Raw genomic sequence first — 23423 nt, 5'->3', positions numbered from 1 at the left:
ACCTGGGGAATTGACCTCCACCCCCAGAGAAGCGCCCTGGGAAGCAGGCTGCCAGCACGCTGCTCCTCACGTGGCAGCCAGTCCAACCGTGCCGTGCAGCCACGTGCAAGGCCCAAGTAGCCACTTTTACATCTTTTGGGCTTTCCTCTGAAAAGGGAGAAGTCCTGTTCCCCTGCAAGCACAAGAGCAACATCACCCTTGTCTAAAGGAGGTCATCCCTAAAACACATTAGGAGGAGAAGGCTCCCCATTTGTCAAGCTTAACATGGAGACATCCCGTGCAGAGAGCTGTTTTTCTCAGGTACTTAGTTAAAAATATATATACGTATCCATGCTATGCATTTTTTTTTATATTGCATGCTTGGATGAGTTTTATTATTAATAGAAAAAAGCACGTTTGCTTGTGTTGACTGATACAACTGTTTTTTAAAGCAGTCCAAACTGAAGTGAGCAATTTGTCTGTTGCCTATGTATATTTTATTAAATGAACAGCACAAGCACATGATTGATACACAAGTACATCTAATAGATTGAATAAAGGAGATTAGGTTAATTCTACCTCAGACGCATTACCTGAAATGCAAGATGTGCAGTGTTCTAAATCTAATAAATGTGCAAGGTATTTCATTTCAGCCATTTAGCCTTATGTTGAAGTTAGCATATAAAAGCATACAGCAGCAGAAGCTATTGCAGGAATTTCAATATGAAGAGCTGTTTCAGGAATGAACGTTATCAATATTTTAGTTTTGAATAGCAGGAAAACCTCATAAACAGAAACAATTCTTTCAAAAGAGTATTCTCCTAATATTTAAGTATATCTCTCTAGACAGTTTTGTTGTGTTTTTTTTTTTTTTTTTTTGCTTTACTAACATTTTGTAGTATTTATGTAGTTGTTGGATCAAGTATTTGATTAGAACACGTATTTTATTTCCCGTTCAGTTAAAAAACAAGCTCAGTAAAGTGAATCAAGTTCTGTAACCTATAGCTACAAAATGGCCAATGCTGGCACCATTTACTGTCACCCATTACCAGTACAGCAGAAACCTGAAGAAAAATTCCAAGTTAAGGCAAATGGTAACGGCCTTGTTGTAATGATAAGTAGCTTTTTTTTTTTTTTTTTTTTTTTTTTACAAACCTTTATTCCTGTTTGTACACAGAACTGGGAACAATTCTTAAGGCTGCATTTTAAATGTCGGTATCAGCACTGAGCTGAATGCTTCAACCTTCTACCAGTGGCAGCTCCTCCTGACACACAAACATCTCATCTCCTCCACATAAACACTGAACTGCATTTGTTGTTACTCTATCTCAGAGACGCTCATTTAAGATCCAAAGGAAACGCTGCAAGTGTTTGAAACACTGCAACGCAAACTTCTGAGGTAGTATTTGTTATGCTACAAAAATAGCGATCGACCCAAATTCCCCATTATCACAGAAAACAGCGCTGACCGAGCTCCTGCATCTAACAACACTCAGAAGCATAATGACAGAACAGCAGGCACGGGCCCTGTTGCAGAAGAACTTTGTGGATGAACTTCACGTTTCAACAGCTGAGCGCGCTTACCTTACGGGAGGCAGTGAGGGTGGACGCGGCAATGCCTTCCGAACCAGGGCACCTAGCCCTTGCCAGCCATCTGTCAGCTTCGTCTGCTTTTATAGACCCAATTCCAGTTCCCAACATCAGACGTTTTTAGTCCATCACTTGTTTTTTCACTTTACCAGGTGACAGCTTAAACCAGCTCTCTACAGAGTGGCAGCAAGGTTCCCTCCGGCTACCAGATGCCTGACGACCTGCAGGTTTTTAAAAGCTGCCTTCCTAGAAAGTCGGGGTGTTTGCATCTAACTGCGGCTGCTATAAAACACACGTTACGAGGAAAAGAGAAATAGTCGTCAAGGAGTTTTCTTGGGCAAAATAAATGTTTTTCCACAGAGTTTTAAAAACCCTGTTCTGTGTACTGAAGACTTGAGAAATGGCTTGAGATGGTTTCGGAGGATAATACTTCTCAGTCTGACTGGCAGTGGTAAAACCAGAGTAAAAGCCAAATCCCAGCAATCCAAAAAACGCTCGCTGTAGGAGCAGCAGCCTTGTGTGACAGAATTGATGACTCTGGGCCTACGAAAACTATTACAAGGAAAATTTGGAACAGGGCAGGAAAACAAGAAAACAACCCAGACACTTCAAACAGTGATCGAGGCTGTGATTTTCCATTTCAGCTCCCACTCTTTGGGTCAAAGACAAACAGGGACATCAACATGTCTGCTGAGCAGTATTTCTCACTTTCCAAATACGGTTTCCAAATGCCACATTATTTTAACAGGTGATTGTGCAAATAAGATGAAGTTTTGTGTGATTTTAAAAACGATGATGATGCTGTTTAAGTGCAAAGATCAGTTTCAGAAGTAGCTTTTTCCTCAGACTCTGGACTCCTCTCCAAAAAGATGCTTCTCTAACAGGTTCTGGTGATGCCTGTGCATCCCCACCACCTTTATGAGTTCCCTCCCAGGTAAGGCTAACTGGGTCCCAGCTCCCCAGCCCTGCTGAGGGCATGCAGTAAGAGCAGGCAGCTCAGTCCCAGCGTGGCAGCGCTTCCAGGAGGGAGCGAGCAGAGCTGTGACTGCACAGCACGTGAAAAGAAGTGAACTTAACTCATTTTCACTTCTCACTCAAGAAGCTGGAATCGGGGAAGTGCTTCTCGAAACACTGGAGTGATGCTTGCTGCAGCCTCTGTTTATCTAGGGGAAAATACCAGCAAGAGGATGTTCAGATGTGCTTCAAGCACCGCCCAGAAGAGAACAGACGCCGGCAGCGGCCATGTGAAGTCCAAGGAGCTTGCTGGTAATACAGATCTCCTGTGAACAGCTCACTATAACCCTAATTTTAATTTGCAGTTCTAATGAAAGATATAAACTTTTATAAGCATCAACAAGGCTCAGAGAAGACCTAAATCCATTTCAGTGCTCATTTAGCAGCTTCAGCTGTGTGCAATTAAAACTTCAGCATTAAATGTTAGAGAATAAAATAATGAGACACTTAAAAAATAATCTGTGCTTCAGTGGGCCATGCTCAGTAGGTTTCGTATTATCATTTACAAGATAAATATAGAATCTGTCCAAAAGCAATAGCTTGTGTCTTATATGCCAGTATCCTTTCAACAGACAATGGAAGAAATGGCTACTCAACTTTGGGGATTTTCCTGCATGTACACACAATTCTGCTTCTTTAAGCATATCCATGACTTACAGTCTCACAGCATTGATAACTTTCCTTTTGGCTTCAGTAACATAAAGATAAAAGTAAACTGGGTTTCAATTGAGATTTTTGCTTCCCAAGGATGGTCTGAAGTCTAATCTTTTATTAAAATAGCTATAGCTTTAAGTTGATGGTTAAGAACAGTTATCTTCAAGACATGGAACAAAATTTTAAAGAATATTTTTTATTCATAAGAGAATCTTAAATACTCCCAAGATTACTTTGAGCTATGAAAACATGACATGTGCAGAAAAAAAAAAAAAAAGAAACACAGTAAACATCATATATGTTTTACTGACCAAAAGAACTGTAGAGAAATGCAAATTAAAACCAAAGATGTACAGAAATATCAAAATAAATTAGACTAAGTATTGGGAGAACACAGGTCAAAAGAGTAATGTGCTATACAGGAAAAATACACAGTGTTAAACTTAAAAGAAGCAAAGAACAATGAAAAATACATACTTTATTTTCTCTTATAACAACTAAAGTATTTTTTTTATTCCAGAAAAGCCAACATTACACATCTTCGTAGAAAAAAAAAATATATACTTGGGGAGGTCAAAGATTACTACAGTTTAAAACGATGAAATGTTACAGCTTGCACACCAAAATTAAAAATGAAATGAAATTAAAAAATGAAATGATTACCAAAGTAATGCAGGTCAAGGGATCAAAGGTGAAGGGTCACACATTATTAAAAAGAAATCCAAAAGGACGTCTGCAGCAAGATCTCTGCAAAACAAAGGAGCTTCAGTAAGTAAAACTAATACCTTTCACGAAATCAAATCAAAATTCTTGAAATTGACAAAACACAGTGCAGCCGCCCCAGCTCTGCGGGACCCGCGGAGACGCCTGGCACACCAGACCCTCCTGCCACCACAACCACGCTCACTGCGGGGATCAGCTCGTACTCTCAGCACATTTTGGCTCATAAAAATCTTTCCATTCAAGCACGTTCTCGGTCCTTTTGTTTCTATACAAAATGTATTTCCAGAGCTCCGGACAGAATGAGCACCACTGAGCCCTCGCGGAGCCCAAGCGCACGGGGAAGCGGCGCTGCTGCGGGCAGGGACACCGGCGTGTGAGAACATCTGCTTTAGGTAAGTGTCACACCTTCATTTTCAGTGAATAAACTCTCAAAACTGGAAATATTGTAATTATTGACACATACCTACACTGAGCCACTAACATCAGAACGTATCGGTTTAACGCTACAATAAAAAAGTAATTCAAATGTGGTTACCAAGACAAAGGCCTCGCCCGCTAGAATTTCAATTACACAGAAGCTATAAAAAAATCTTCGTACCCATTTTCAAGCAAGATACAGTCAATTATCTTACCAAATTTATGCAGAGTGTGTAATATTTACATCAGATAGCTTTAAAAGACAGACACCCACCAAGGGCATTATATCCCTTCTCATTTCTGCATTCCTCTCCTGCCTGCCTCTCAAGACATTAAGCTTCAGGAATCTCTCATCTGAAGGAAAATAGCTTCATGTTTGAAACAAAGAAACAAACAAACCCCACAAAACTTTATCCTCATAAAGTAAAGAAGCCGCCAATGATGGAAAATACCATATATTTTAAATAGCATATCTGAAGTTGAAGGGGATGCACTGATCTCCTTTGCCCACGCATTTTCCAGGAGACACATCGCATCTTTCTGCATCATTCTCTCTGTACGTGCATCTTCGTTAAGAACCTGCTGGATGGAGGAAGCAGCCAGTTCTATATCTTAATATCCCCTTCATTAGCTGTACCTAGCAAACCGTCCAGCTACAGCAACCTCCGTGTTGGAGCTAAAACCCAGTCCTGTTAATTTCAGTGTTTATCAGCTCCCGTTCTTTACAGTTAAAATAACCCAAAGCCTTTTCTCTTTCCCAATTACCGACTGATTTTTCTCTTGCCACAACACACCTCTGCACTGCCTGACCGCTGGATCAGAGAGATGGCACAGCCACTGGGGGAAGGCAGCCGATGGCACGCATCTGGGCACGGAGCACTTCCCAGCAGCCTACGGCCGGGCGCCAAAAGAGGAGTAAAAATTTAATGTGTGGTAAAATGTTAATGAGGAGCACTGCTGAAAGCACGACGAGAAAGAAGCTAGACGTTTTCATGAACCGGCAAGTCGGCCTTCCCCTTCTTATCTGGTCCGTGTGCCAAGGCTGGATCTTTTAACCACAATTTAAGCTGCAGATTCTTAAGACAACCTCATTTTAGAGTAATGTGAGTCAGGAACAAATCAACTTACAAATAATTTAACAACAAAGATCCAGGTTTTCAATGACTCAGCAGCTAATTAAATCCAGAAGGCATTAACACAAATTGTATTAACAGAAAGACCTCATATCTCAGAAATTCCTCAAAGGTCAGAAAAAAACAAAAGCCACGCCACGGTGGAAATGAAACCCCGAGAGCTGCGCGCAGCCAGGCGAGAACACCCAGCACCTCGCCTGCGGGACAGCAGTTGGCTTAGGCTCCTAAAGGGATTTTGAAAGCTACTAGTACCCACAACGAAAGGCTGAAAGAAACTACGAAGGTAACAGGTAGCGAGCATTTTCCTTGAAGTTTGTGCTAGACCAGGCTATTTTGCCCCCTTCCCTCTCTTCCTGATATCTTTTATGATGAACTTCTAGGATGAAAAAGAAAAACGGAGACCCACTTCACAAAAAATGAAGAAATGATTCAAGGGACAGAAAAGTAATAGCTTAGTTTGAAAACCCTCTTTTGTGAGGATGTCATTATGCCTTTTAAGTTTTGTGGAACTTGTGATTTATTCCTGCTAATTCGTTAACTGTTCACTACTAAAGGCTTACTGCAGACATCAGTAAATTAACCAGGGCCGTTTCCCCATCATCATTTCTTAGTTGTAAATACAAACTTTGGCGCCGAAGTATTTCAAGTAACTTCTTTTAAGCAGCAGCCAAACACCACCAGGTCGCCCACCACCCATGTCCCTTGGCATTAAACCCAAGGCAGACAAAGCACAGCAATGCCCGCAGCATTTTGCTAACTCAGCTGTCGTCTACCAGCCAGCAAATGCTTCCCTGCTCCTGTTTTCATGATCCTCAGCCATGGCTGTAAACAAATGGTGAGAGGCTGATTTCAAAGGAATGCGTGAAAGACTTTTTCTCAACTTCTCCCTTGCTGCAGGAGATTTTTTCTCCCTCTTCCCCCAGCTTTCTGCGGAAAACAAATTTTTTTCACTCGGTCCTTTTTCTTTAGTACTACCCTTGCATAAAATCTTCATTTGTACTCATTTTTCCTTCGTGTCTAGTTTTCCTTTTTCTCCTAGATTCCTTGATTCTTCTCTTCTTAGTGCATAAGTCACACTTGGAAGTACTGAACACGAGACTGAAAAGACAGGATTTCAATCACTTACAAAATGTAATAGCCTCAGTTTCCATTCATTTGACAAGTGAACCAATTCATTTGTGTTTATGTATGCCAGTCCCCAGCAAAGAGACATTTAAATTGACTTTGTAAATTGACTTTGTTATAACACTTTCCTTGTAAGACGCAGTTCGAAGTACAACTCCCACAACACACCAGTCAGTATTTCACCCAGTGCTGGGCCAGCCAGAGCCCCAACTGTGTGCTGCAGCAGTACCTACAGCCACCAGGTGTGTTCCTGGACACAAACACCTAAATAATAATTAAATTAATGCGCTCTAAATCTCTTACACTTGAGGAATGGCTTGCTTACTACATAACCCCAACCCTTTGCTCCCACTATGCTGGGTTCTGGTTTCCTGATTGCATGTCTCAGAGTAATCCCAGACCACAAAAGGGAAGAACCCCAACAGGAGACGCACGCTAGGAAGTGCAGGTGAGGTTTATGCAATATCCCAACACCATCCCACATTCCCGGAGCAAGCACCCCGTGATATCACTATTTCTACTTGTGTTAAGCACAGCACAGACACGGGACTCAGAGCTCGCCCTGACAGGTCAGAAGAGATGCCTGAGCACGTACCTGGTGCTGCTAAGCTACGGCTGCCTACACAACACGCTTTTAGTGGAAGAACTTAAACGTGGCTGACACAGCGAAGCGACCACCTTTGGCACCAAAGCTCCTCTGAGCTCCTGCCATTTAACACCACGAAGTTGGCCGAGCAGCTGCTCCTCTCCTGATGTGACCATGAATCTCAGCAGCGCACTGCCCAGGCTCCTCGCATAAAGGCTAAGACAACACGAGAGCAGCACGTACAACGTGTTTAATTTGACAATTTGAAAGAAGGCGGCATTCAAAGGGAGGGAGAACCAAGGCATTCATTCAGCTGGTCACTGACTTCTTGAAGTATTTTAGTACAAGGAACTGCTGCCAAAAGCCATGCCCATTACAGGACTGTTACGCAGCACTCCTCAGTCATTGCAAATTAACGTGACATAAAAAATCAGCACGCACAACCTGGCTTTAGCAGGACAGAGCTCAGGGGACTTTGCAAACTACACCCGCCACCTATTCCTGAGGCAGAGCATGCAGCTCAGATGCTGATCCAGTCCCAGGACTTTGTTACCACTTATCTTTGAGCACGGGATGTTTGCCCTGTGGGACATACAGGGTGCTCTACCCTCTGATGTTTTTTTGCAGGATGTGCAGGATCTTTAAATGATTGATCAGTCAGCTGGTTTTTACATGAACTCCCACAGCTGTATTAGTAAACTCAGGAGGGGCTGAAAACCCCTACACCTGCTGGCTAGAGAAGCCTATAAGCCACGTGGCGATACAGACAGCAGCCACAAACACCTAACAGACCTGCTGAATCCAAATGCCACCTGTACAACGCAGAACAGCCCAAACCATCCGGGGTGGATGACAAGCCTGTGGTGCCGCAGCTCCTCACACAGAGATCTGTCCTTTGACCCACAGCAAAACAAACCGAGGCTCCTGTACTACTCCTGCTGCTGGGAATCATCTCAGGGAAAAACAAAAGCACAGAGAAACAAACAAAAACAAAACAAAACAAAAAAACACAACCCAGAACTCGATGTGCAAATTTAAATCCAGCCGTGACAACTAATCAGCTTTGCATTTGTATGAATTTCTAGTTGGGGACTCAAACAATTCTTTGCTTTTTTGAGATTTCTGTGCTGGATTCATCCTTTATAGGTTAGCTCCCACCATCAAAAGAATGATTATTTTTTCACTTTTATCTGGCAACAACGACGCCGAGCCCAAGCTTTTAAGAATGCCAGGCTGAGTGACAGACCAAAACCCTATAATGAGGAAACTCCTTACAGTGGAGAAAACAAACAGCTATACTTCACTGGTCAGTTTGCAATGTCTGGACAAAAGGCACTTTTGTTGCACGTTTTCTTTTTTATTTCACAGAAGCCGAGCTTATGTCATCAATCGCTTTGTGTTTCTGCCACTCTGCTTCCCGTAACCTCAAATATCTTGACCTAGTTGGCAAGTTTCAGCTGCCCTTCATAGCAGGGGAGATCTCAAACACTGACTGCCTATGGATTACATGAAATAGCAACAGCTGGGTACAGAAGGTGCCAAGTTAAATACAACTGATGTAAACAAAGCCTGTAACAGGACATTACCTTCATATTGAGCATCAAATTAATCACACAAAAGAGTCAAGGGACCTGTTATAAACGCAAAGAAAGCTTCCATTAATTCTTACAGCCTTATTAGATAAAAGATGATCCAAATCAGGAGGCTGAAAGCCACACAAAACCAGTTCTGACATTAGGCAGCACCCACGTAAAAAATTTACCTCCAGTACAATCGGGACAACAGTCCTAAGGAGGAGACAAAACAGCTTAGCTCTGATGCCTCGGCACATAAAGGCAAAGCGCTGTGTCTTTGGTTACCTTCCTGATGCTTTTCTCTTTCTCCCAGCACCAGTTTTTCATCATCTCCAGGTGCTGTGAGCACAGGAGGGCTCAGCGTCTTTCCCCCGGCTCAGCATGCTTTTTCAGCATGTCCCAGGAGGGACAGCCCCTGCTTCCCAGCCCTGCTGCTCTCCTTCCCTGCAGCTTCCACAAGTTTTACTGCCCTCATATTAAAGGGTTTATACCTAGCCTACCTTTATACATATATATATATTTTTTTTTTTTTTGAATGAAGCTTAAGCAGACATGATTTTCCCCATAGCTCTAAAACAAAGTAATCTTAAAATGGTTTCAGGCTCCTTTGCCAACAGGGGACACCCTTAAAATAGTCTTTAAAAGGAGATCCCTTATGCCTGGAGGCCAGCTTCCAACGCTTTCTCTACAGCAAAAGGCAACACAACGGCAGACCCACCGACTGAAGCAGGTCTCGGTCTACACCAGGGCTCCAGGCTGCATGGGGCCAAAATCAGACCTTGAAAACCTGAACCACCTGGAAGCCAGCTAGAACAGTATTTGGCCAAAGGCAGCATGTTGATCAAGAAGAACGTGATTTACATAGTACAGACAAGTCATGCTGGTGTTTGGGAACGGGGAACTCGCAAGGACAGCATCTTCACTGGCATCCATAACCCAAGGAACCAAATCTGTTACTGGTGACTTTGCTCACGAAGACAGCGCCTGCAATCTCAGCTGTTGTACCCCTTTTTTATATCAGGCTGCAGGACTACACATCTTCTTCAGAGGAGTGTTTTTCAAGCATTGCAACAGCAACACAAAAAAATAAAAAGCAAAACCAGATGAATGGTCCAATACACTACAACTGTGTTCATATAAATCACTCTAGTTTTCACCTTCTAAACTCATTCTTCAATCAGCAAAATTACTCATCTGTCTTCAGCACTGTTCCTTCAGCCTCTCCAGGGCCCATCAGCAGCTGCTGATGTAGGACATGCCACACTCTGAACTTGTGATCCAAGGTCCACAATTTTCTTTTGATGCATGACCCACTTTTATCTGAAATTTAGTGAAACCAGATTAAAAAAAAAAAAAAATCTGGTAAGCTCCCATGAAAAATAAATGAAAAGCAAAGTCCCTTCCATTTGAAAGAGTCACTTAAGGTTTGCTGGGAGGTTTCATTCTTTTCCCTAAGATTTGTTCTCATCTGTTTTGTCCATTCACGTAGCACATGAAACAGCAAAACCACTCCCTGGACAAACCAAGCCCACACAGCTGGATCTCCACATACAGCAGTAGGCAGGCACTCACAGCAAAGCCTGCGTACAAACACGTGCTCACATGAATGTTCAAAACAAACCAATTGCTAGAGTATGTTTAAATTATGATTTTTTTTTTTTTAATTTAGTTACCGATAAATGTAAAGAAGTTAATTCGTTCAATCAGACTGACCTGGAATAAAAAGAGGACAATACATTATCCAAAACAATACATTCTCATCCATTGGCTGTGCTTTACAGGATTCATTTTGGTCCCAGGTCTCCAATACATTAACTGCTCAACACTGCAACCTCAGCCATTTTTTTAAGACTCAGATGATTTCAACGTTGGCCCTAACATTCAACTAAAAGGAAGGAAAAAGTCAGATTTTCCCAAGAGGAAGACAAGGAATCTTTCTCTGCCAGAGCACAAAGCACATAACAGGTATTACTCGGCTTTTGTTAAATTCCTGGGAACGATAACCTTTCGGTTCTGCTCAATCACTGAGCCTGCACACAACGCTTGCTAATTATGTAAACATGACTGAGAAACTGCAAAAGCAACGCCAATAGCAGATTTCCTGCTTTGTACATTAGGCAAAGCACAGAATTTCATTAATTTCACAAAATAAACCCATAATGAAGTGCTTCTGTTAAACAAATTTCCATCTCTTTCACTGATCAGCCTGAAATCATAACCACACATGCAGTGAGAGAAACCGCCCCCACGCGCCGGGCTGCGTCGGGCAGGTACACACACAGCTTGTGCCCAATTCTGCTCTAATCAGCGTGGAAAAGCGTTTCCCTCCGATTTCACGTTCAGAGCTTTTTCTCCTTCAAATGAAGAGTTTTTTCTTACATTCCCGTGCCTGAGCCAACAGAGGGGCTGCACACTTGGCAGCAGGGTGAGCTCTACCAAAGCTGGCAGCGCGAGGATTTCCTCGGGCAGGGCCAGGCAGCGGCCGCCCTCTGCCAAGGGACGTGTGACCGCAGCCTGCAGGGCTCGCGGATGCTCTGCCTGGTCCAGCACATAGCAAGCAGTTTGTCCTCAACCTGGTTTACTCCCCAAAGCTGAAGTGAACTCGTTTTAGCCGCCAGCCCAGCACAAAGCTCTCGGCTCCAAGCCCTGCCCAGCCCCAGACCTCCGGGGCAGAACGGGGAGCAGGGAAGTTGCTGCTAACAGCACTTGATACCATCACTGCAGGACGTTTATACTCCGTCATCACGTGGGCAGAAGAAGCAATTAGGCAAAATTAAATATTCTTGTTGCTCTTCAGAGATCACAGGGCTGATGCAGGCAGCGAAGGCATTCCAGCTTGGTAAGTGCTGGCTGCCCCACAACTGCAGTGCTGGTTTCCAGCAGCCAGCCTGTTGTTTCAGGAAACCCGGCACTTCAGCAAAACATATCTGAGTTAACTGGAGCTTACTGGGAAGCATTCAATAAAATAGACTGAAAAATTCTGCAGTCCTCACAAAGTCGTAACGAGCACGGTTGCTTTTTCAGAGTTTTGCCATCTTGGGAAAGCATCCCCACGCGTTGCCATCTCACAGAGGGGATGCCGGGACCCCTGCTCTACCGGGAGCAATGATGAAGCCTGCATGAAAATGGCCCTAAGCATTATTACAAAGTTTACATTCAAATATCAAACTTTGCATTCATTCTGGTGGAGGTAATCCAAGATTTTCTTCCTGTTCCAGTTATCCCATGTGCCTGCTCTCAAACCCATGAATTTGTAACCCGTTAAGCTCCTTCAGTAAGTAAGGTGGGAACTGCTATGCTCACGTAGTGCACATCATCCTGGCCAGGGCCACCCAAAAACAAATAGGGGTTTCTCATTTTCAGATAGAAGTGTTAATTCTGAAATACACCTAAAAGCATTAACAAACAAACAAAAAATTGAAAAAGGGATCAACGAAGTCGTGAGGACAGAGCCGGAGAGGTAACTGGCTGCCTGGCCCCTGCTTCCTGGGGTTTTAAGGGGAACTTGAGCTGCAGGTGGCAGACAACGATATCACTTACACCTACTCTGAGCTAGCCTAACAGCTAGCCCAAATGCTCCAGACTCACTTCCCATATCAGCTTGGGTCCCTGATGACCCTCATGCAATTTTGCAAACCTTCCAATTCTTCTCTGCACTTTTGAGAAGAAAAAAAAAAAAGATGAGAAATAACTCAATGTCAAGTGGAAAGGAAGAATATCACCAGCTTGCAAGCAAAGCAGAAATGCAGGAGCGAATCAGAGACGTAAACGAGCATGCAACTGAAATTCACTAATGCAGCGCTGTACCTTGACTTTCCACAGCAACAAATAAAACTCTCTAGGTGAAAACTGGAATGCTGCTCTAAGAAGTTTAAACAAATGCATGCAAACATACAGCTGCAGTAAGCACTTCAGTGCAGCAGCACATAAAATGCCACGGTACAGTGGCTATACTCAGTCCCAAATTTACTTTTTTTTTTTTTTTTTTTTTTTTACAAGTTAAAGAACTCCTACACTAAATAACATCCAAAACGTTTTGCAATTACACTTAGTTGCATATTGTCAAGCAATAACTAAGCCTGAAATTTCTAAAAACTAAATTGGAAAAAAAAAAGTGTGAAATACCCCATCCGCAAAAATGGCATTTCTTGCTTGACCCTCAAAGAAAAGCCTGAGCACATTTAACAAGTATAACTATGTTTTTCTACCATGGCAAGTCTGGGGTTTTCCCTGCAGAGAACGTAAATATAGAACGTGGCCAGAAACAGAAGCTCTAAGTAATATTTTACATTTTGGATGTTTAACTTTTTCGTCTTTCTTTTACTGTGTCATTAAGTGTTTACAAGGATGATTAATGACTGCGGCTGCCAACTCCATTAATGAAAAGCATCTCTGCTCAGAACTGCAATCCGGTTTTTGGCAAGCGCTGTACAAAGACAAGGTTACATCAACACCCTTCAGCCCCTGCACCTATTTGTGTCACTGAAATAGCACAACAGTGTGGGAAGCTCCCAATTCCTAGATAATCTGATCGTTCTACATGAAGCAGCAGGATGAATTTCCTGCAGACAACATTTCTCGCTGCCTGAAGTGATTTCCAGTTAATGAGCCACTGACCTTTGCCTCCTCTGTTAGGGGACGGCTCGAGAGAAGAGTGACAGGGAGCACCAGGCAAAGGCAGGCACCCCAAAAACCCCCAGAGCACCGCTCCCACCCAGCCCTGCTCGAGGAGAACACACTCAGAGGATTGCCCCTGGGGGAGCCCAGGAACTAGAGCCAGCTGTAGGACACAAATACTGGAACAGGTCAGAACAAATGGCAGCTAAAACCCAAGAGCAGGGCACCCTCACAAACACCCAGCTCTGCTGAATTTTCTGGCAATTAACTAACTTGCCCTCATGTGAGAAACCATATGAAAATCCCCTTTCTATCTCCCCCCAAAGCTAAACAAATAAAAGCGCACACGCTTTCACAGGCAACTCAAAAATGTAAATCTATAATTAAATGGCTTGGCTAGACTTAGGATTTTGTGTCACTGGGAAAAAAAATTAAATTGGAAGGAACACTTCCTTCACTGTGAAATATAAAAACACCATAAACTTGATTTAGGGAGAGATGACATCTTGATATGGAAATATATTTCCATCAAACATTTTAGTTAAAACTGCATAATCTGACTGAAAGCAAACATCTCAGTAACATGTTCTAGGCATTTTTAAATGCTCTGCTCCTGGCTGCTCACCACACTGTTTTGGTAAATGTGAAGTCAAGCACAAGGTATCCGGTTCTCAAAGAGTATTGCTTCTCCAGCCTCATTACCCAACCCACAGCAATGGATGACCGTTATCCTCAGTCTACAGATGAAAGTGATCAGAAAGTTATTTGCCCGTGTTCCCATGGTGATGCCCTGGTAGACGAAAGAGCAAAGCCCAGCTGCTCCTTGACCTCTGCACTGAGCGTTTGCAGCATCTCATTTGCAGACAACAAAATCCTCAGCGGAGCCCTCCCGCCAGGTTACTGTGTAACACCCCCTTTAGATGGGCTCAGCCCGCTGGCTGAAAGCGTTTGCACTTTGCTTTAAGGGCACACAACTGCGTATAAAAGCCACAGGTAGGTTTCCTTGAAACATTTCCATACAAAGCAGCAAAAAAAGCATTGCTGCCAGGTGCCCCTGGGTGGGAGATGGGTGCAGCCCTGGCTGTATCCCTTCCTACGGCCCCAGCACCCTGCCCTGCCGGGGGAAGCCCACAGCAGGACTGCCTCATCCCAGCCCCAGCAACGCAGGGCATCAACCTCCCGGCACCATCACATCCCTAAGGTACTCGAGGCACTGCCTGCTGGAGTTCAGCACAACGCTCTCAGACACAGGGTTTAATTTTCAGGCAGTCCTGGGCACAGCCAGGAGCTGGAGTCAATGATCCTTGGGATCCTTGATTCCCTCCCACCCTGGGATAGTCTGTGATCCTACAGACCTGCCTGCTGCTGAGACGCCTTGCAAGCAGCACTGGTGGCTTTGAAGTTAACACAAGGATTCTTTAAGTACCGCTTTATAAAACATGCTTTTTCCTTCAATAAGTAATATCTTGTGCCTTCTCCAGCATATTCAGAACCCCTGCGTAGTCAGATTGGAAATACAATCCCTTAGGAACCAACTCTGAAATGTAGTCCAGCATTATTATTCAATTATACCCTAAAAAAAAATCAAGTTTTGTAGCACTGAACAGATTTAAACTTCCAGGTGGGGCAGTGAACGTACTCTCTAAGCTAAGTTACCTCTTCCCCTATAAATAACCCAAGTTTTCCAGGAGTTTATCTAGGCATAGGATTATGCTTTTTTGCTCTTCCCTAACACGGCCAAAAATCTCTGTCCAGAATGCTGAATTCTCATCTGCCTCATCTGACACTTCCAGCCTTGCTACCCAGCAGAAATAGAGGCAAGGGATCTTAGACAGTTTGGACTGTTCTGCAACTTTACCTAGGACCACCACACACCTGAATTTAGCTAAGTTTCATTTCACATCAATGAACACAGGTGTGATGCGTGGGTTAACAGGAGATAAGCAAACTAATGCATTCGGAGTAACTGGATTCCAGTAAAAAACATCTGATTGTGTCTTCTGTCCTTAACCAGACTGCTCAAAAATTAGGCTAGTTAGGCTAATTATCCAGGGAACAGTGCTCTGCAAGAAAGAATAAGCACTGTTTGTGGTTTTTGTGGTTGTTTGGTGGTAGTGGTTTGTTGGTTGTTTGTTTTTATTTTTGAAGTCTTTATACATTTTCAATAGCAAGGTAACATTGTTTAATACTACCAAAATATCACATTTTAAACAATTTTGAAATGTGCCAATAAGATGATACAAAATTTGACTCAGACAAGTGACACACACGTGAGCAACAGACTCCTACTGTACATTAGTCAGCTTCCACATTTGCCTTTAAGTCTAGTTTAAAGCTCATTTTTAACATTTAATATGATTTTATTATTTAAACAACAGGTTTCAGAACAACTGAATTTATATTCTGTAACTAACATGGCACGTACTCAAAAAAAAAACAACAATATATAAGCAACAAGAAAATGTGTATGTTTAAGAGTAGCAGATTTAACTACCTCGTTAGTGTTCCAGCGGTGCCTCTCCTTCGGTAAACTTGAACATTTTGGTAGACATTCAAGCAGCTTCTTCGGTAAAAAGATTTTTACATGACTGCCATTGCTGTTCCCATGATCATCTAGAAAGAGGAGAATACACGTGATATATACAAAAGAGAAGAGGTGGTTTCTGTTAGCAGATCCCAGTTATAACACAACGTGGAAATCTAGCAGTTCACTTGTCAAATAGCAGGTAATGTGCCATTGCAAATACGAATACAGCCTTCTGCTGAAATTCCACCTTTATTTCAGAAATAAAAATACTGTTTAGTTCTGAACGGTTGTGAAGAGAATAGCTGTGATGGATTTGTGCACAAGCACGTGTGTGTGTGTGCTTACCTGTGACTATTCTAGCTTATTATTTCCCTCTGAGAGGCTTTTTTACAAGCAATAACAACAAAACATTATAGAAGCTGTGACCACAGCAGTATGACCTGCCGGGAAAGTCGTAAATGAAGTTCACACTATACAGGATTTGCAAGTAAATAACCATGGAGCTCTTGTACCCGCTATAATTTTGTCAAGCTGCAGCAGAAATGCAACTGGAGGTCTATTAGTTCATTTAAAACCCTATAACACACGGTAGCTGTTTGAAAACAAGTTACTTTTCTTTCCATGACAGCTCAGAAAGTGAATGTAGTTCCTCCAAATGAGCGAGGCAGAAGGATGGAAATCTTCCTGCCTCACTACACTCAGGTGTCGCAATAGCAGTAACACCGAAGAACACAAAATCATTCTTTTTTGTTGCTAAAGATAGATGGAAGGTGCACTGATGTCCCTTAAAAATAAAGAGACCCCCAAAAAACCCAGAGCCCCAACAACAGCCTGGCAGAACTCCCAGAAGCACAGGTCCCTGCTGAAAGGAGGAACAGCAGGACAAGACACCCAAGCCGTACAAGCTACTACACGAAGGTTTTATCAGTTCTCCTTCTAAAGCTTCCCTCACTTTCCTTAACTGTTCTCACACTCCTTGCACACCACTGCCCAGAATCTCGTATGCGCAGCCTTCCTCAGCCAGGTTTCACCCTACAAAATTAACTCACAGTAATTTCACATTTGGAATATTAACTTTTCCCTCTAACGCATCTCATCATTTTATGCCATTGAGCAGATGCCAGTTTCATGATAAAACTCCTGTGTAATTATGTACAACATTGAAATCTGCTGTGACCTGTAGCAAACAGAAGCGAATCCGTGCCGCAATCACGTTAGAAAGCAGCCTAGGAACACGCAGTAGTAGCTGCACACCCCTGGTATTTTTAAAGCTTGATTATAGTCCTGGATGTGTCAAGTTCAACAATATACATGCTGTTAAATCAACTACTCGTGCAAGCACAGCAGATGAGTTTACAAGATAAGCAGTGATGTGCAGGATAAACGTGAGCTGTTCTGTGATTTATGAGCACCGCACGTTCGGCGAGCTGCTGGAAGCGCACGGTGCCGCGGCGTTAGCCCCACTGCCGGGGGTGTTCGGCAGCACGAGCAGGGTCACGCAGTGCTGGGCACGGCACCCAGGGACCTGCGGGGTACGAGCACAGCAGCTCACATAGGGCAGAGGACAGAAGCTGACCCCCTGAAGGTTGCACCTGTATTCAGGTCTGCCGTCCCACGGAGCCGGTACCTGCTTACCATTCCCTGTATTAATTTCATAGCGTTTTCATTTCTCATTCTAAATATTGCATTGCGCTACATTCGGTTCATTAAGGCAGCAAAGCATTTTGCATCGCACGTTATTGCTTTTATCAGTCAAACGACACCCCCAGTTGCATCTCATCAGCTTATTTTCCACGGGCACATTTTAATTGTCATTAAGTGCGTAACTTCCCCTTACCTCCGCATCAGGCGAGTCCTATATCATCCCTTCATTCTGCAGGGCTGGCAGACCCACAATTATTCAGCTCATTTTACTTTCTCCCACTGTCATCAGTCATTAGCATTAATAATCCAGAAAGTGCCTATGGACAGATCCCTCAGAAAGGTTTTGGTGTAAGTTACCAGAACTTGCTAACTTTAAACCTTCCAACTCGCACGGCAGCCCGTACTTTGTATCAGCACACCAATGGAAGGTGCTTTTCATCACCCTGTAACGTGACTTATCTTGTGTACGCTCCCCCTCTCTGCATTTAATTATGGCATTTCAAAAAAAAAAAAATACAGACCCAACACTGAAAACGACTGTCAGCATCCCTGATGTGAGAGGGTCCAACAACATGGGGGGGCTGCCGTTCTGTGAGAGGGTTGTCCAGCTGCACGGTCAGAAACGCACAGAGTCACACAGCACGCAGAGAATGCTGAATTCCATCACCTCTGACACAGGTCTGGCCTGGAGAAGTGATGGCACTGACCAGCTGGCTACAAAGATTGAATGAGAAAGCGCATCACCCCAAATGATGCTCACACACGGGCTTCAGAAGTCAGTTGCCTTTCCATCCAGCGGAATCATTCGACAATCCTAAACCTGAGAATGGTCCTTCTGCACGTATCTACTACAGCTTTGTTTCTTGGACTTTGAATATAGAGCTGCACTGCTTGGCAGTGCTTCTGTTTCCAAATGGAGGACAGTCTATGCAGATAAAATGGCAAAGCTTCGCACAAAAGACAAGAATTTTCTCCCAGCTGCACCCACTGGTGTTGGCAGATTTGGTCGCCCCTGGACCTCCACCCCACTGATTCAGCTTCCTTCCTCAGGAAGCGTTTGCCATCTACAGATCGCCAGCACTGACTTTTCAGGAGCTCAAATTCTTCCAAACATCACCTTGCTACTCTTGTTCCTCACAGACGCAACCATTTCAACTAAAACATGTCAATCTTCAGGGAGGTGGAGAAAAAAAAAAGTAACCATCCTTGGGTTTGAAGCAAATCCAACATTTCTAGGCAGCCTGATGTAGCCACCCATCACCCATCCACCACGTAGCCTTAGGATGAAGTTGCAGGAACGGGAACCAACCCTACTCACATCTGAATTACAGAGCAACCACTAGATCCCAGAGGGAACAGCGCACATTTACTTAGGGCTCAAATTTCCTCTGTAGTTAAAAAAAAAAAAAAAAAAAAAAAAAAGGAATTTGCAATTTCACAATGCTTATTTGATTTTCCTGTGGAAATGCAAGCCAGATCTGTACTTGAACTTGCACCTTTGTATGATTTTTGCTATGGATGTGACTTATGACATTGTGATCTGCAAACCCACCCAGTGTCAATAAAAAGTGCTTTGGCAAGCAAAGCTGCGCTTGCACAAGAAGGATTTGCCAGTAAAGCTCTATTGACGGGATTGTTTTTTGTTTTTTTTTTTTTAGTGTAAAGCTGGCCACAGCTCAAAAATGCCTCCCAAGGCATGCACAGCTGATTTGGAAAATTACAATAAGGAAGCTCTGTAGGCTGCCTTATTTCATGTAATGTATCTCATCGTAATTCAGTATGAAAACCCGAAATTTGAGTTCCATTAGCAGTCTTCAGGATTACTCATTAGTGAGACAAAAATCATGTGAAATTAAGAAAGTACAACTATTATAAAGTTCATAGAAAGTTCCATATTAATTATACCACATAAACCCTTCGTAATTTTATGGGTTTGTTCATGCTCCTTGCACTTTATCCTCCCAGGGGATGCAACATGGGCCATAAAACTTTAAAGCTCACAACAGCAAATCACAGCGAGCCTCTGTTCTACCCCTGTTCTCCAAACACCCCCTCCCCCCTTTTTTTTAACTGGTTCTTAAATTTTCTGTGATCCAGAAGGTGAATTTAGTTCTCTAAACCATTTAAGCACCACGGTTTATCAATATAACGTATAATTGGGGAATACAGAAATGTCTGAATGGGTGTTGATCAAATGCTGATTCGCAGACAGTTCTATTCGGGATATAAATATAAAGAATAAGCTCATAAAATCGCAAACACAAGTTTTATAAACTCACTTTTATGAAGTAATAACTTCAGTGTTAGCCATTTGCTAGACTACCTCACAGAAGAGGTAAAAGGCACCTGTGTGTTCCCAACAGGTGTTTTTGTGTAAAACACCCAGTTAACACTCTGCTGTCAGCATTAGCTACATGAATGGCATGGGAGGCCGTCAAGATAACAAGAATAATAAGAGTATGGGTGAGAATTATCCCATTTAGCTCCTTCCAGCTTCTTAAGCAGCAGAACCAGGTAAGTCGTGTTCAGAAGCGGTGCCCACACAAGCCCAGGAAGCACAGGCTACTTGCAGCACCCAGCCCTCGACAAAAGGCAGTACGAACCCGTGCAGCTCCTCCTCATGAGGGCAATAATGAATGTGAGGCTTATTTAATAAAGTTCAGACACGACTGTACCGAGGCCTGAAGCCAGGTGTGAACTCCACCGTCCTTCCTCCCAAGCTGCGTTTCTCATCCCAGTGCCTTTTTCGAAGCTCTTCCCCTTTACAGAAAACAAAACAAGCAAAACCCCAAAACCACTGCTCTTCCAACAGCTTTTGAGTTTCCACTCACTTTTCAAAAGATGATATGAGAAGAAAAAGACAAGAATAAGAGTTAAAACATCTGTATTTGTTCAAAAGAAATTCATGTAACTATTGTTAATGTAACTCCCCCACCACAACGCCCCCGCTGAGGGCTTGGAGGAGGCCTGGGGCCAAGGGTAGGGCTGCAGGAAAGGCAGACCCAGAGCCACAGGAGCCAGAGGAGGGGACACAACAACAGCACATGCCCAGCTCCAACTGCTTCCTGTGGGGAAACTGGGCACAAGGGAAAGAAGACGGGGTTAGGAAGAAATACCGCGAACGGCAGAGCACCGAGGCCCAACAATGAAATCATTTTTCTCTGGTAAGTTATTGGATCTAACCTAGCTCCTTGGAATATTTTTGATAAATCCTTTGATGCTATGACAAGCTCCATGAACCATTCTCAAACCGTCAGCAATGCAATTACAGCTAAAAACCCGCTGCTGCACGTTGCAGCCCTGGTTGTCCCCACAACAACGCACGCTCTGTCGGTCATTTTATCCTTTCCACGTAGCAAAGTTCCTCGACGTGTTAGAGCTGAATTCAATTTACACAACATCGTTCTACAGAACTGAACCACCAGGCACAGCCACCTCTATTCCACAAACTCCAACTTTTTGCCTCCCATGGCAGCCACGTGGGCAGGGGGCAAATCCCCCTGCTAAACATCCGAGACAAAGGAGACTTTGGTTAAACCCAGAAGGCAGGGACCTACCTTTATTTTGAAAACAAACTTTAGGAGAATGGTGCAGCTACTTAATTTTTTTCCCTGCATTTCAGGAAGATGTTTATGCATGGCTTTCAGAGTGTTGCTTTTAAACATGACAAGTACAACAGAACAAACAGACCAACACTTGCTGGAGCCAACAACTCGTTTGTTTCAGGCCTGTCATCGATTCCTTCGTTCCTTGGTTTTCACTAAGATTTCATCAGATTCGACTGCAACAGAACGATGAAGAAATGGGTATTTTTAATCAAGCCTAGCAAAAACAAACCGCCAATTTTTAGTTTTTAATGCTACAAACTTTCTGAACATTACCACAAATTTTCCATGAGTCCCCAGTTATTGGCTACAGTCAGTGAAATTAATTACTTTTGCTGTAGCAAACTTACTACGCTGATTTCTACAGACAAGGCAGTAAAGGAGAGATGGTAAAGTTGCAAAAAAAAATTGCAAACCTCTCCAACTTCAGTCAGCTATAACACTGCATCAGAGCCGGCTTCTGGTCCCACAGTAATTAACATTTTGTCATTTATCCTTTTCAAATTTTGCAATTCTATTTCTATAAAAACCCATCTGTGACTCCACTTTCACAGCGCTACTCTGACTCTACGCGCCATGGCAGCACCATTCATGCATTTTTTTTTAATTATTTATTTTAGCTATGAACAGTTTCAGTCTCCGGAGAGCTGGCAGGAGAAAACCAAACCCCTTTGGTCCGACAGTGTGACAAGAGCAGGAGGATGCCGAGCTCTCCACGGCCAGCAGTGACAGCAGCACCCCAGTGCTGCCACTTTGCTCCTGCTCACCGAGGGCAGGGACCACTCCTCTGTGCTCCCCGGGGAAGTGGGATCCTTCAGCATTGCCCCAAAAGGAGGGGTTAACAGAGAACCAGCACCTGTAACAGCACCTCGAGGCGTTCCTGCCTTTTAACCCCAACAGGATTTAGAACAGGTTACACACAGCACAGGGCCAACGGGGTTCAGCAAGCTGCAGAGGATGAAAATGAGACAAAGCAAGGGGGAAAAAAGTGGAAACAAAAGTCTCAGCAAGGCGTGGAAGAGGGAAGCCGGGAAACTCTGAAGGCACAAGAAGCTACTGGAAGCACTGTGCCTTCATTAACGAGGCACTGCCTTCCACCACGCACTCCACTAGCCTCATTTCACTCCGTGGAAGTTTTTTTTCCCTGCAGATATATTTGGTTTATTGAAGCAGAGACAGAAGGGACACTAAAAAAGGAAGGTCACATTCCAGTTCCCTTTCTGAAGGCTGCCTGGGCAGAGAATTGGGATAGCTCTTCCCCTTCCTTCATCTCCTCCTTCAGCAATGCGCAGCCTCCCGAGCAGCTCTTGAAAAGACTGCGTGTTTGAGGAGAAGCTCTTAAAAATATCAGTGAAGTTAGTGCCCGGTCTTGGCGAGTTCTGAAAACATTTGATTTAACCTTACTTTTACACAGTACTTTCACTGTTTCCTGATACAGCGAATTAATTCTCAGTTACAACACCTGTAAGAAACCTTCCCACGGCAGCAGTTAAAAAACACCACACAAATAACCCCCCCCCAAAAAATAACTTGGGGTAAAAATGTTTGGGAAAAACATTAAAAATGAGAGCTGTAGGCTAGGATTAAAGAACAGCTTTACACGAGACCCGCACTTTACATCAAAAATCTTGCACATAGAACTGTTATCAACACCAGCATTACTTAAAATAAAAAATAAAAAATAAATAAAAAAGACCTCAAACAGACACCCAGCTCCTGCTGCTTCAAAAAAGGAAGGAGCTTTTTGAAACCACGCTGCCGGTTCCCAGACCCTCTGCCTCTGTCTGGGTTTATAACTTCAGTAAGAGGCCCTTGACAACAGAAATGCTGGGAAATTTGAACTGCTGAAATTCGGCACAAATTCTGAGGTAAAAGAGACACTAACCTGAGTCAAACTCTGCTTCTTCACCCTGAGTCAAAGCTGACCGAGACAGACAGCAGCACAGCCAGCGAGGCACAAACTCCACGATCCATCACGGTTATGGTGAGCCAAGACTCGTTTAAGGAAAACGTTATGCAATGCTTCCACAGAGGGAAGCAAATAATTGCTGTCTGACAACAAAACTGCGAAGGCTTTGTTTCCAAAAGGTACGTTTCCCAAAGAGTTAAGTGCTCAATAATATCTGAAGCTTAATTCCTCATTGTTCCTATCAATAAGGAAACCTGACCAGCTGCCAGAATCCCCATTTACTCCCCCCACAGGTTTCTGGAGGTGGGAACTTCCCCAGGCAAGCT

General features: G+C 43.5%; 1 protein-coding gene across 1 annotated transcript in view; it reads right to left on the bottom strand.

Moving 5' to 3' along the window:
* CAMTA1 (calmodulin binding transcription activator 1) overlaps nucleotides 1–23423 on the bottom strand; it is a 329027-nt gene that overhangs the window by 286158 nt on the left and 19446 nt on the right. Inside the window, exon 3 of the mRNA XM_082777008.1 lies at nucleotides 15907–16025. Within this exon, the coding sequence (XP_082633134.1) occupies nucleotides 15907–16025 (119 nt within the window). The remainder of the gene's footprint in view (nucleotides 1–15906; nucleotides 16026–23423) is intronic.

Source organism: Aythya marila, assembly GCF_965140915.1.
Source record: "Aythya marila genome assembly, chromosome: 21".
Classification (NCBI taxonomy): Eukaryota; Metazoa; Chordata; class Aves; order Anseriformes; family Anatidae; genus Aythya; species Aythya marila.
Note: the sequence above shows the minus strand (reverse complement) of the source record. Positions and strands in the feature narration are given on the sequence as shown.